Here is a 14,149-nt window from a genome sequence, read left to right as displayed (position 1 = left end):
TGAGCACAGCAGTAAATAATTGATGGGATTTCTTAACTAAAGGCAGCAGGTGCTCACAGCAAAAGTAACTGCAGGAGAAGCATAAAATTAAATGTAAAAGTGCTGTGACCAAGAAATGCTTAATTAAGAGCCTACTTAGCAAAACTCCGGGACCCTTCTTCTGTTGAGTGAGTTGGGGGGGTGACTGTGAAGTCTTTTCCCACTGATAACTGGGGTTTTGCCATATCACCTGCATGGATTTTGCTGGGAGTCTTACTACATGGACAGTCAATGATTCCACTGCCGAGCTTCCCATTTGTAGTTTGTGAGTTTGGTCTGGAACAACCTCCCTGCCCCAGTGGAGCCCCTGACTCTTTCCAGCTCATCTGCGTTGCCTTGCCCCGTCCCTAACTAGGGCACCATGCGTGCAGCCTCCTAGCGTGCTCCCTCGCCTGTCTGGGCTCAGGCGTTTCGCCTAGAAGCTGCACAGCGAGCTCTGCACTGCCAGCAGCCTGAGACACTGTAATCCACTTAGTTTACTTGTATTTACCTGTATGGGTTAATCTGCTGGGAAGGGTCTGATTCCCTGTGCTGGAGACAGTATGTAAACGTAAAGGGCACAGGGTGCATTTGTGCAAGTCATGCTCGTTCTGGTGCTCCCACAATAGCATGGGCATAGTCAGGACACTACTCATTCAGTTGTGAAAATCCGATACGTTTGCACGCTGACCCCATTTCCGGCCCCCAGGGGAGCTGACTATAGCTGGAATTCGGGGAATATTCAGGTCAACGCATTAGCAGCAGCTGCTGCTGCGCTGCTCTCAGATCAGTGGATTGCAGGATGAACCTGATCCGCAGGCCGCTAGTCGAGGGCAGCCAAGGAAAGGTGCACACACATTTTGCATAAGACTTTGCAGTCGGTGGCTGCACCAGGAGAGGGTCCTGTTAAAGTTTTTGCCTGAACACACATTGGTCCCAAAGCAGTGACGGCGTCTGAGAGCAATTGCCATGGTTACTACAATAATTGGTTAAGATTTTACATTAAGGATATAAAATATACACGAAAGAAAGGCTGCTGCTTATGGGAAAGCAATCAGGGTAAATTCCCTCTTGATCTTAACTTCAGGCTCTCTAGCTGTAATAGCCAATTCGTGGGGTGGAAACATTAAAACCACATTTTGTTTTTCATTTAAAAGAGAAAAATATTTTGGCCCTTTCCTTTGTTGTACAAACAGAGTCGTGATGTGTATAATAGACAGCAAAACGTGCAAAACTACTCCAGACACTCCAGCGACTCTGTCTTGTCAAGGAACGTGCGCTGGTGACTGTCTAACCAACCTTCTGACGTGTCTTTGTGTTCCTTTTGCTCCATAACAATCACACCCAGTGCAGAGATGAGATTCTGCACACACCATCCGTCGGCAGAGCAAAGACCAAGTGATGTGTCCCCAGGGCCAGAGTGGTGTGTCCTCTGGCCCATCACCTAGTTCGCTTCCCAACCTCAGTGAATACTTTAGTGACTCAGTGGCTTGGCTCCATACCTGTGTACGAGACTTTACACTGACTCCATGTGCGGGAGGACAATGCACAGGGGGGTTCTAGAGCAGCCTCCTCACCAGTCATCTGTCATCAACTAACGGGTCAGCTTCAAGCCAGCAAAGGCTTTGCTCTCACTAGATCTCGGTTCTTCCAGCCTGCGTATGTAAAAAGCGGCCGTAGCGAGCCCATGCTATCAAACCCCTCATGAGGCTTGTGCAATGTGGTTCTGCCAGCGCTTCCGAATGGAAACACTCGAGAGGCCTTAGCACGGCTCGGAGCTGGAGCTCTTGATTTTTATTCTTCCGCAGCAGGGGTACGCAGAATGTAGCCAATGAGTCACATGCAGCTAAACCCGAGGGAGTCCAGCACGCTCCTGTCACATTGGCAGGCAGGCCCGGGGCTGCGCAAAGTTTCTATAGTCAGGCTTGCTGTAGCGATCTGCTGGGGAGAAGAGACCCAAGCAGGCTCCGGCAGGGATGGGGTTAAAGCATCTCTTCAAAAGCCAGTGCATTCTGCTAGCTAGCAGGGTGGGGGGCAGCAGGGAGCCTCATTAGCAGCAGGCAGCTTTCCAGGAGGGCCAGAGCCTGGGAGCAGTGGGACGGGGCACTCTGGAGCTTGGCTGATAGGAGGCACAGATTAGACCTGGCTGCAGGAAGCCCTGTTGGGTGGAGGTTTGGCATTTAAAGGGCGTGGGCTACTTTTACATTTGCTATCTTGGCTTTCCATAGAGCCTGGCTATTTAAACTTCCCCTAGCCAGTCAGAATCCTCTCCTGGCCTAGCTATTGCTGTGATCACCTCACACCCCCAGACCCAAGATTTCAAGCACTCTGAGCCCCCCCACGCCAGCTGCTGCACCCACAAGGATCCTGCCTGCCCGAGCACTACCAGAGCAAAAGCTCTCAAAAGCTTCGGCAGTGGCTTGCGAGGCTGAGTGAGGACGTCCCTTTGAGAGAGCAGCTGCACAATCCGCCAGTGGTAAATATTTCTTACACAGCACTTGAAGAATTCCCTCCGTTCCTGTGAAAGCAGGAAAAGTGGAGCAAGCCAGGCTTCCTGCTGCCCTTACAGCCGTTCTCACCGGGCCAGGCTGGAGTGACACCCAAATGACGTTCAGATTCATCTCCTCCTTGTGAAATGGGGAGCATTTCTAGCCTCAAATTCTCACATTCAGCCTGAATAACCGATAACTCTGGGGCTATCCTCAGACACCTGCCTCTGCTCTCAGAAGCCAAAGCCCTGCCATGCTTCTCTCTCTTACCCACAAATATCCCCTTCTCCCCCACTGCTTTTGGGGTAGACCCAGAACAGACAATCCTGGATGTGGGGGGTTGGATTTGTTATTTTCCATGCTTCTGCCTGTGGCAGAAACTCCCGTCCTTCCGCCAGCCACGCGAGGGACAGAGGGCTGGCTAGGCCAGGCCAGATCTGGGATCCAGCCTCCAGCACACACCTAGGCCTGATTCTTCTGAAGCAGCCAGCCCGCAGTGACACAGCCATCCCAGGAATTGTGTTTTCCACATTGAGGCCTTTTATTCTAAGGCCCATTTCTCTAGGGCGGGGGGAGGGGGAGCACTACACAGGTGAGACAGCCAGCCCCCAAACAGAGGGCAATGCTGCTACCCAGTGCCAGCAGGCTCACTCCTCCCTACCCTTTCCACCTCCCACCCGCTACCCGAGGGGCTGACTCTCCTGATTCGACTGGGGCCTCGCAGAGGGCTGGGGGCAGGAGCCTTTCGCCCACAACCCCACCCAAAATCCGTCAGGTTTCAAAATATTTCACAACACAACCCCCTTGCCCTGAAAATTCCCCACTTCGAACTCTCCCGGGAGGGGTTTTAATGAACCAGCAGAGGAGGAGGGTTTCCCCTGCAAACATTCCTGCAGGAGGCATATTCCTCCTGCTCTGCTGGCAACTGCCTGCCCGCCCCATGAAGGGTGTTCTTTCACCTCCACAGGCCGGGCCAGCTCTCCTGGCTCGAGTTCACATCCCATCAGTCTCCACTGGTCCCTTTCAGCAGCTCTCTCCATCCCCAGGGAAATGCAGGCGCGGGGCAGTTCTGGGTTCCATGGGCTTTGGAACAGCGGAGAGACGTCTGCCGGCCTGTCCATTAGGGAGGGACGATGGGGCTGGGGTGTCGATGTGTCCTGCTTGGCAGCCTTCCAGCACACTGCTTTCATCAGCTATGGGGCGTCATCTGAAGGGGTAGAGATGCTGAGCCCAGGGCCCCTCTGCCTGCCCTGTCTAAGTCCTGGGCATTGCACTGCCCATCAGCTGGGAAACATCTGCTGACAAACATGGCAGCCCCTGTCCAGCGTGGCACAAAGGTCATCCTGACCCCTCCCCAACACACACGGAGTCCCACGGGTGAGGATACAGGGGCAGAGTTAAGGTGGTGCTGAGTACCATAGAAATGCCTATCAATAAACAGAGACAGTCTCTGTCTATCTGTATTTCCATCGCAGCGATCGCACAAGCAATGGACAGTTCTGTCTGCTACCAGCGCTAAGGAAGGGTTGGGTTTTGTGTCCCTGGGCATCCCAGGGTATCCTGCCCCGCCACACAGCTGTCCTGGCCCTCACCGTGATCAATGCAGCTAGCGATAGCTGACACGCCTGCCCCACCTCCTGCAGGAAGCCTGTCCCGTGGGTGCTCTCAGACCTCCAGTCAATGCTAGGGTTGTCAGCACATGGTTCCCAGCCAACCCCATGAGTTAACACACCACTTCTCTTTGGACAGTGCATCAGTTGAAAGCTATCCTGAGCCATGATTTGCAGACTGGCTTTGCACAAGGCCTCGAATGCATTTGTATGTTGCTGTGGGAAAATTGGGTAGATTTAACCAGCTTTGACATCCCTCTCCAAGGGATCTGGAGTGCACGTTGCCCGCCGACGAAAGGCCCCAGACTTGTGCAATGCTCTTGGACACACAAGAGCACATCTGGCTCATGTGGCTGTCCTCCCCTGCCCGTCTTATGCCCTGCCCACCATATACTTTTCATCATGGTGCTTGGTTATCAGAGTTGTTGGCGCCTTATTTATGATCCAGAATCATCGCTTGCTGCCTTGTGGTCCCTGCGCCCAGTTGGTGGGGTGGGGTGGGGTAGGGGGGTTAGTGTTTTTGCCAGGAGTTACACTGGAAGGGACTTACTTTGTTCTCCCACATTCTGCTGCTACATGAGTGGGAGCTGTTCAGGGGGGAGGGCGGGGTTTGCTGACACTCACTAAAGACCCAGAGGTGGCTGCATTTTGGATGTTGTCATTACTGAGAATTTGATTCTGTTCCGCTTTGTCAAAAGTGTGTTTGCATTGTTAAGAATCTTCCTGGGAAAAGTCCCCGAGTGAGTGACCGTTAATTACCATGCGCGTTCCCCAAAGAGCTGCAGGGTATTTATAACCCCGTCCTCCAGCCCGTCACGGAAAATAAGATTAGAAGTTGTGTAATCTGCAGTGCACAGATCCATGATGTTTGGGTAACCTGCTTTTCTCACCCCTGATCATTTTATATTTGCTCTTTGTTGACCTTCTAGCATTTTGGCTCCACATCCAGCAGGCTATGGGAGAACTTGTATAGGGTCCCAGTCAAGAGCTGGGACCCCCATTCCCAGCTGCAAAGAGAATGCAGCTATTTTGGGGACAGACGTCTAAGTGTTTTAATCACCAGGTGGGAGCATTAAACCCAGAGAGAGGCTCATGGACAGAGAACAGAGATTATCAGCACAGGTGAAATTCCCCCCTCCGTGGAGGGCCAGTCCTAGGTCTGGACACCACTATAGGATTTATGTGGAATTTACGGCTTCCCTACACTTTCTGCTGTCTCTACATAAGGATGGGTTTCACACACACACACACAGCATACATGGGCATAGCTCCCTGGAAGTCACCAGAGCCACACTCATGTCAACAGTGAGCTTGTCCCAAATTTCTGACAACATCATGGGGTTTGATTGCGAGCTTGGATCTGGGCAAGTTCTAAGCACCAGAAAGCAGGAGTTAGAATGGAAGGGCCATGCTAGGCCATAACCAGCAGCGCTGGCTATCACTGGCCCAGGAACGGGTTTGTTTTCAGAGCACCCTGGAATTCTGAGGTTACTCTGTAATAACCAATGAAAAGTACCCCAGTACTCCCGGACTTTACCATGCACACAATGTGTCACCTGAAAACACATAGGGGCCTTGACGTCCGCAGCCCTCTCTCACAAGTCTACATTCCTTAAACAAGGCGGAAGCTTGTCTTTCCACACATTGGAACAGCCTTTTTAATCCTGCAGGGCAGCCTAATCCATTTACATAACTATAGCCTGGACAAAGGCGACTGTGTTATCGCCCAGTTCCAAAAGCCCAGGGAACAAATCCTCCTCAGCCCCACCTGCAACAGGGAGCAATATTTCCATCAAAAGTGAAAATCCAGCCTCTTGCCCTTTGTTACTAGGGTAATAAAGAACGGACGTTTGACTTCCCACTGTGATAAAGCTGTCATGTTGTTAGCAAGCCCAGGTTTTACAAATGAGAACAATTCTTTTAGCAGCCAAAGCAGGCTCTGTGCCGACTGTTTGTTGAATGGCCTTGTATCCAAGCCAGATGAGCCTCACTAGGGCCAGATGCTGCAAAGGCTTAGGCAGGTGAGTAACTTTATTCAGCTGAGAGCTCTCAAGTCCTGTGAATAGAGTCGCTCACCTGCACCAGCCTTGGCAGGATGGGGCCCTAGGGCAGAAGAGACAGGGCACATACAGTTCAGCAAGCACTTTACACAGTATCCTGCCACTTGTGGAAGAAAGGACTAAAGAGACTCAAAAGGATTGTAATGTAATTGACCAGTGCAAGACACACCATGGGCCAGATTCTCCAGCACCTGTAGGAAGGATTCTTCCCTGGTGGTGTTTTACACGCAGTTTGCACCAGTGTAAGTGGCTACAGCCAGATCCCACGGGGTGGAGAATCCGCACGTATGGATTTAGCAATCCAGGCATTGCAGGGTTCTCATTACTCACACTACACTCGAAAAACTCATACGACTTGGAATCTGAAGTTAACGTTGAAATTTGCTACTATGTTCTTGTTAGTATTTATTTTCAGCAATGCCCACCATGTTTTCAAACAGTCGTGGCACCGAGGAATTCACAATCTAAGGAAAATTAGATTTGATTTGAGAATTAGATCCTAAGGAATCTTTCCTTGGGTAAGAAAGCCCTTTGCTTGGTTTACAAAAATAAAACTAGCTGTAACCATGCATCAGATGAAAATTGTACGAATGTATAAAAAGGGGAATCTTAATATGAATGTGCAAATTTGCCATAAGATCAGGCACATTAATTTTCACTACAGGATGGGAGGGCAAAGTTACAGAAATGTTACCAGTGCTGTAATTACAGCTTTAGCAGTGTGGACTCCATAAACCCAAGACTTGGGTTACCTCTATTGTGCACAAGCTGAAGAACAACTAAACGCTATAATTGCTCTAGATACTCTGACAGGGCCAACACACACGCAAAACCAACCACCTGAACTCCCTGCAAATCCATCCCCTACAAACAAAATTCTCTCTTACTTTGGACAGTGCCCTAAGAGAAGTCGCAATGAAGGGAAATCTCCTTTGGCTGCAGCATAGTGAACAGGTAACGCTCCTGTGTCCGTGGCTATCATCGGGTCACTGCCTCCAAATCGCAGTAGCCAGTCTATTACTTCGTGGTGACCAAAGCGGGCTGCAAGATGCAGGATGGTGGCACCGGAATTGTCTGTGTCCTGCAGAAACGAAACAAGACAGTTCCTATTACGATCCGCTCCTCGCAATGCTTCAATGAGTAGGTGGTGAGGTTTTCTGGACTGCCCACTCAGATGCACACAACCGTGGCAGATCCTCCGACCCTGGTTAGCAGCAGTGCTTTATCAATGGTTGCAAACCTGGGAAACTGCAGCGCCATCCTGCACCAAGCGTCTCGCACGAATGGTCAGTGGCCTCTGTGAGACGCGTTCAGGGGGTGAGCCAGGTTCCTGATGTCCACATCACCCCCCCCCCCCCCCACACACACACCTGGTATTAAATAAATAAATAGCATCCTTCTTGGGAGACTCAGCCGAGAGGCCAAGGGCTAGAGTGGAGTGTGACAGCCGCTCCAGGCCAGAGGGCAGGCACAACGGCAGGTTGGGGGGGGGAAGGCTGCACCAGTTCTGGGGACAAAGAGAGGCCTTCAGTAGCACCAAGCTCACAGATGCAGAAGGCAAGAACAGCTGCAGGAGAGACCCCACCTATGAAATGGGAACCGATGGGCGTGGGGAGAGGGAGCACCACAAAGCTATTAAAGCAACACAAACCAAAGCAGCCAGTATCCAAAGGAACGTGGTTGTCACTGTGCCAGTCTTGGGGGCACAGAGAGACAACGTGCAGGCTAGAAGCAAACACTGGATATTGTGAGACCCTCTGAACTCCCACCTCTCCTCCCTTTGTGCTGCTCCAGACAGAACGCCCTGTGACTGCACTCCTGACACTCCCCGACACAGAGGAACCCCACAGAGCTGGCGCAGTGCCCTTAGCCACCAGCATACAGGGCTGGGTGCGAGGGCTGTGGTCCAGTGAGCCCAGCACCAGAGCATCACCAGGGGCTGCTCTAAGCCATGCAGAGACAATCCACAAAGCAGCTTCTGAAGGGCCTCAGGATAGGAGAGCTTCGCTCTCCCTTCCCAGCCTCGCCAGGCCGGAATATTCGGCCCACTGGGTCTATCTGCATGCGTAAGAGCTACTCATCGTGAATTAGAGCTGGAATCAGGGCATCAGAGCCCAGTACAGCACTAGGTCTGGGACCTCAGCCATCTCCTGAGAAACTTCAAAAAAGAAATGAGCCGAACAGGTAGGGAACCTTGAACCTGTGCCAAACGCTAGGCCTGCTCAGTCGCGAAGGACGTGCACTTCTGCGAACAAGGCCTTGGTTGGACAAAGTCAGCGTTGAAAGTTCCATGACTACTAACATTGCTGAGACCCAATTACACTGGCTTTGCCCCAGCATCTGAGCCTGTTAATTCTTCCAGCTTCTCATCTGGTGACTTTTCACATAGTGCAATAACCCAAGTGCTTTTGGGGAGACTTACAAAACTCTGACAACAAGCTAGGACCTTGCAAGAAATGCTGTTGGGGCATCTAGAACCCCAAAGTCGGAAGAAGGTGAGGAATGGGACTAAGCTACTGAAGAGGAGAGATGTGGCTGCTGTAAGACGTGCATAGTGACTTACCCACAACTTAGGCAATAAAGAACCTTTTTCATATTCACATGCTCAGATTGCCGGGCCCTGGCCCTACAGCTCTGCCCTGCACAAGTTACCAGAGCCCCTGCCCTTTCCTCAGCCCTCATGTATTGATCTCAGGAAACTGACTCTCATCAAAATCCCAGAGCAGAAAGGATTAAACAAGTTCTCTCTGCTGTGTTTAATCACAGTGTTGCCAACTCAAGTGATTTTATTGCAAGACTCATGATATTGGGTGTTTGACTTAAAGACCCAGCTCCTGGAGTCAGGTGATTATACGAGGATCTGAGCTTTCATTAACAAAAAGGCAGTTTCCAGCCCACGTGGCCAGGCAATCTGAGCATGTGAATATGAAAAAGGTTCTTTAATGCCTCAGTTGTGGGTAAGTCACTATGCATGAGTGGTTTCTGGCCTTTATGGTGCACTCAGGCCACATGTTCAAGAAGACAAAGAACAATAATCCAACATATATTATTCTTTTAATATCTCATGATTTTAAAGCTGGCCTCATGAGCTTTGGGGCCTGATTCATGATTCTTGAATGTAGGGAGCTGGCAAAACTGCACTTAGCCATTAATGCTGAGACATGAGCTGGGTCGTTTCCACATGCTGTAGTACGTCCAGGTGAAAGTGAACGGGCTATTTAAAAATAGCAACATACAGATCTTTGGAGATGACAGCACCTCTGAGTTACATGGGAATGTATGTGCAACCCACTGACACTCAAGACCTACTACCCAGTAATTTGTTACATTTAAACTGAGAGCACATTTGGGAATGTATGTTCAGCTATCCCCTTAACTGATACTTCTGCCCGTGAATGGATAATTTGCTGATTGTTCTTCCTGGGCACTGACCTGCCTGTTAATGGGAATGGCATTCCACCACTCCATTGGTCCTGTCCCAGGGAAAGCTGGCATTGTACTGCATGGCCACAGCAGAAGAGTAATGCTGTGTTGGCTGCTTTGGCATGCAGTCCCTTGGTTACGGCACAGCCCCGCTGCGGTCACCAGCGCTCATGACAATGTAGAACAGCAAGTGGAATTCATCCAAGATGGCTCCTAATTGTGCTGAGCCTGTCCTTCCAGCTTGATCATCTCTCCCCCCTCCTCAGATGGCTTTTTAAATCACAGGAACATCACATGTTTTCACCTCTCAACCCACATCATGCAAGCAGCTTATCCCTCAAGTGTCTGCACTGATTGCATACTGACGTGAAAGAACCACTCAGACAGAATGCAGCGTGCTACCCAAAGGCATGAACCATTTACATTTCAGCCTTCCTGCCTCCAAAACTGTGCCACGCTGTGCGGAAGGAATCTGGGGTGCTTGTCGTTAGTTTCAGTGGGTTCAGCAATCTCTGGGCCACAGAGAAATACTGGGTCCAGCCTTGTGGCCAGCTTTTAATCTGATCACTGAACTTTGATTGCCTGACTGACAAGAACAGTAACAAACAGAGCTTAAGCTGAGTAACCCAGCCCCAGCAATCACACACCGGACGCTCTGGGGATACTGAACTCCTAGAGGAAATAGTAACTTTATTTGGTTTTATCCTTGCATATTCTAGGGCCAAACCCTGTGGTCTGGGCTCCAGTAAACACCTGCTGAAGTCAATAACATTCATATGCAAGAGCCACTGTATGTAAATACAATATGAGCTGCGTAAAAACTAGATTCAGCCCCTGTGCCTCTGAATTGCCGAGTACATTCCTCCCGATCACCTCTGGGTCCAGGGCGAGGTTTCTGAAGGTCATTAGACTGCAGGGAATTTCAAGTGTTGCGCAATTTCGATGAGGTGCCTGGTGCCTCTGAATGGGGCACTGGAGGAGACAGTGTCTGCGATGCTCCAGCAGACTGGCTATTGGAGATGGCAGGACTTGTAACGCATCGTGTGCGTTTGGAGGGGAGGAGTGGGCAGGGCAAGTCCTGCTGCATCCAGTCCTGAGTGATCTTCTCCACACAGTGCGGGAGAATGTAACTCCACACTCACGTTCTCCCTTGCAGCTCCCTGCTATCACAGCCCGGGGCCTCTCCGGAGTAGAAACGGCCCAGTCCGGCAGACTGCATCTGTGGTGGACACGTCCCTGCCGGTGACCAGCTTGGGACCAAAGTCATTTGAGTGGGACCTAGGCCCCACTTCAACCCACGCCACCAATTTCCAACGAGTGTTTTAGCTGGCTGTGCTAGCTAGTCCCTCACCCACCTCCAGCCCGTGACATCCACTGCCTCGCCCGCTTGGCCACCTGTCCTGTCCTTGTCTTCTAGCTGATGCACCCACTCTGCCAACCCCGCCCACCCCCACCCCCTCCGCCGCCCCTGCCCGCCTCCTTAGCCCAGAGGCAGCTGTTAACCAGCTGGCAGAATCCATTACCCCTTGGCCCAGCCAGGCCCCACCGTGTCCGGGGCCCAGTCCAGGCTGACTGCCCCCGCGATGCGTCTGATCCACACACCCGGGGACACAGGGAAAGTTCTGAGCTGGCTCTGAATATCACGGCTGCACGGCAGAAACCAACCCTCTATGGGTCTGGCTTCCAAAGCGCCCAAGCTGCAAGCCCTGGGACGCCCCCTCTGGAAGGTCTGATGGGTAACTCCTCCCCACTGCATTTTAAAAGGGTTTCCAATGGGGTGTGGCCCAGGCACGACACTGGTCACCTGTCCCCTCTCCTCACACAGGCACAAAGGCTCAGGTTCTCCTGACACACCTGCACTGTGGGAAGTGCCCTGAAATTGGCAGTGCAGGTTAACCGGCTCCAAGCGTGTGTGGCTCCGGGCGGGACTGCTGATCACAACAGAGCTTGGTCCTGTCCTGTGATCAATAAAAGTCCTGTGCTCACGGTTCAGCACGGCGAGCACAGGCCTGGGAGTCAGAGACTGCTGAGCTCCAATCGTGACTACGGCACTGGCTCCCGCTGTGGAGCAAGGCACAGCCCTCCCTCCGCGGCTCTGGCAAAGTGGAGCTGACACATCTGCTGCAGCTTCCCAGACCTGAGCAGAGAGGGAAATTGACCCCGTGGATGTGTCCATGCTGCAAAGCACCTTTCAGCCTGACCCTGCTCGATTCTTGCGAACATATGAGGCCCTGACTTTTCTTAGCACAACTGGCCACCGAAAACGGCTGCTTAGCATCAACCCTTGATGCCCTGAAGGCAGCTTGTTTCAGGCTGCGTCGTGGATTGTAAAATGGGCAGTTCACAGCTTGCACCATGCTGGGCAGGCCGGTGGCATTAGTTCTGTTCTGTTTTAAGGAATTAACCCACACGATGTGAACGGTGAAGATTACAATTTGGAATTAACGCTGTCGGTTAGTGACATGAGCTCCATAGCCACCTGCACTTTGCAAACTGCGGGTGAAACTGATTTGATAATTTGATAATTTCAGCAAACAGATAAACCAGCAACTCTCACAATCTGTTCCTGGACAACGCACAGACAAGACAAGAGAGAGGTGAAATTTGCTGCATTCATGAGGGGAGGGTGTTTGCGGCGAGTGAGGAGTGACTGTTTGTAAAGCGCTGTGGAGATGATGAACAGTGCTTGGTAAAGGTCACGTCTGGTTGTTAGGACCAGCCTGTGGGTCCACAGGGCAGGCTGCATCACCAGTGAGCACCAGGACTCCTGCTTGGAAGGGAGCAGGCAGGCGAGGAAGATAAGGCTGTGGGACGCTGTGGGACTGCGGGGCTCTCAGCACCAGCTCCCTTCCCGCTCTGTGCTCCTGCTTCCCCTCCACCCTTTAGCTGCAGTGGCTAGTCCGAGTGCAAGCTCCTGGGCCCGGCCTGCGCTGCTGTCTCTGCCTGGGGCCAGGGCCTCCAGAAATACCAGTGATGATGAGGTGTCACCCAGACATCGTCCATCCTTCTGTCTAGGTCTGGGCTGGAATCCAGCACCAAAGCGAAGGGCACCGTGTGGGGCCTGAGGAGCAGGACCATCCTCCCACCTTAGCAATGCGTGGGGCTGGAGACATGGCACAGCCTGGCAGGGCCTAGCAGGGCTTCCAGCCACCATCCAAGTCCAGGGCCTCTCCTAGTGTACACGGCACCTTTGCAGCAGCTCCCTGACACCCTGGGAGGCAGGGGGAAGGAAGTGGAGTCCTGGAGAGGGGAAGTGACTGTGTGTGGGAGGCCCTGGCCCCAAACTCAGCCCACTGCTCTCCTGCCCAGGCTGTCAGCTTCCAGGCAAGGCCCCGCACAAGGGAGCTAACTGTGTTCCAGCAAGGCGGACACAACAGCAGGCCCCGGGGAAACAGCTACTTGGTGCGGGGGGAGGCCAGCATGGGACCATCCTGCCAGAGGCCTCTTGCACTTGTGGAAACCAGCTTCTCTGACACAGGCGACGCCATTCCCCAAAGACAGGTGAACAATCCCGTGTCCAGACACCCCCCACCCCAGCTGGGCCAGTCTCCACTCTGCCTGCCATGCCGCTGCGGAAGCTCAGGACAGGAGAGCGCCCACTCCCCTTAATCCAGCCTTGGTTACATTCTCCTTGCCTGCGGCCACCCCAGAGCTCCATGGTGCGGCCAGGAGCGCCAGGCTATTGCCCAGCCCCCACAGTGCCCTGTACCCAGTGCGGCTGCCCGCCTAGAGGGGCACTGCCCAGCACTGGAGCGCTGCTTGCTCCGCACGTCCTCAGCTAGAGGGCCAGGGCAGGGGGGGCTGGTCCCGGGCCCCGCCAGGCGAGAGGCCCCAGCTTCCCAGCACCCAGGCACACCCGGGCTCCCGCAGCAGGCGGCCCCAGGAGCCCTGGAGGCAGGGTGGGGCTGGGCCCCGGGGGAGGGAAGCCGCGCGCGGTGCCCACCTGAACGCAGCAGCCTCCCTGGGTCAGCAGCCACTGGAGACAGGCCAGGCTGCCGGTGGCCGCCGCGTCGTGGCCCGGGGTGGCCCCGTTGCGGGCCCGGCCGTTGCCCCGCAGCGCCGCCTCCTCCACCAGGTAGCGCAGACAGTTCAGCTTGCCGGCCCGGGCGGCGTGGTGAGCGGGCGAGGCGCCCAGCGGGTCCCGGAGCCCCGGCTGCAGCAGCCGCTGCGCCTGCAGAGCCTTCAGGGTGTCCACGTCGCCCTGGCGGGCGGCGACCAGAGCCCGCTCCAGGGCCATCTCCTCGGCCGGGGGAGCCGGAGCCGCGGGCCCCTCACCAGCCCGGGGGCGCCATAGGGCTGCCCGGAGCGCCGAGCCGCTGGCGTGCGCTTAGCTCCCGGGAGGTGGCCGCTGCCAGCGAGCCCCGGGAAGGAGCTGCCGGCCGGGCACTGCGAGATCTGTGCCCCGGGACCCCCGGGACCCCTCCTGCCCCGTGCGCCCCCCGGGACCTCTCCTGCCCCGGGACCTCTCCTGCCCCGTGCGCCCCCGGACCCCTCCTGCCCCGTGCGCCCCCCGGGACCTCTCCTGCCCCGGGACCTCTCCTGCCCCGTG

General features: G+C 53.9%; 1 protein-coding gene across 1 annotated transcript in view; it reads right to left on the bottom strand.

Annotated features, from left to right (window-relative positions):
- ESPN (espin) overlaps nt 1-13,837 on the bottom strand; it is a 79,966-nt gene extending 66,129 nt beyond the window's left edge. The window contains exons 1-2 of the mRNA XM_077837355.1: nt 13,544-13,837; nt 7,065-7,258 (exon numbers count right to left, since the gene is read on the bottom strand). Of these exons, the coding sequence (XP_077693481.1) occupies nt 7,065-7,258; nt 13,544-13,837 (488 nt within the window). The remainder of the gene's footprint in view (nt 1-7,064; nt 7,259-13,543) is intronic.
- Nucleotides 13,838-14,149: the final 312 nt, after the last annotated feature.

Source organism: Eretmochelys imbricata, chromosome 18, assembly GCF_965152235.1.
Source record: "Eretmochelys imbricata isolate rEreImb1 chromosome 18, rEreImb1.hap1, whole genome shotgun sequence".
NCBI classification, from domain to species: Eukaryota; Metazoa; Chordata; order Testudines; family Cheloniidae; genus Eretmochelys; species Eretmochelys imbricata.
Note: the sequence above shows the minus strand (reverse complement) of the source record. Positions and strands in the feature narration are given on the sequence as shown.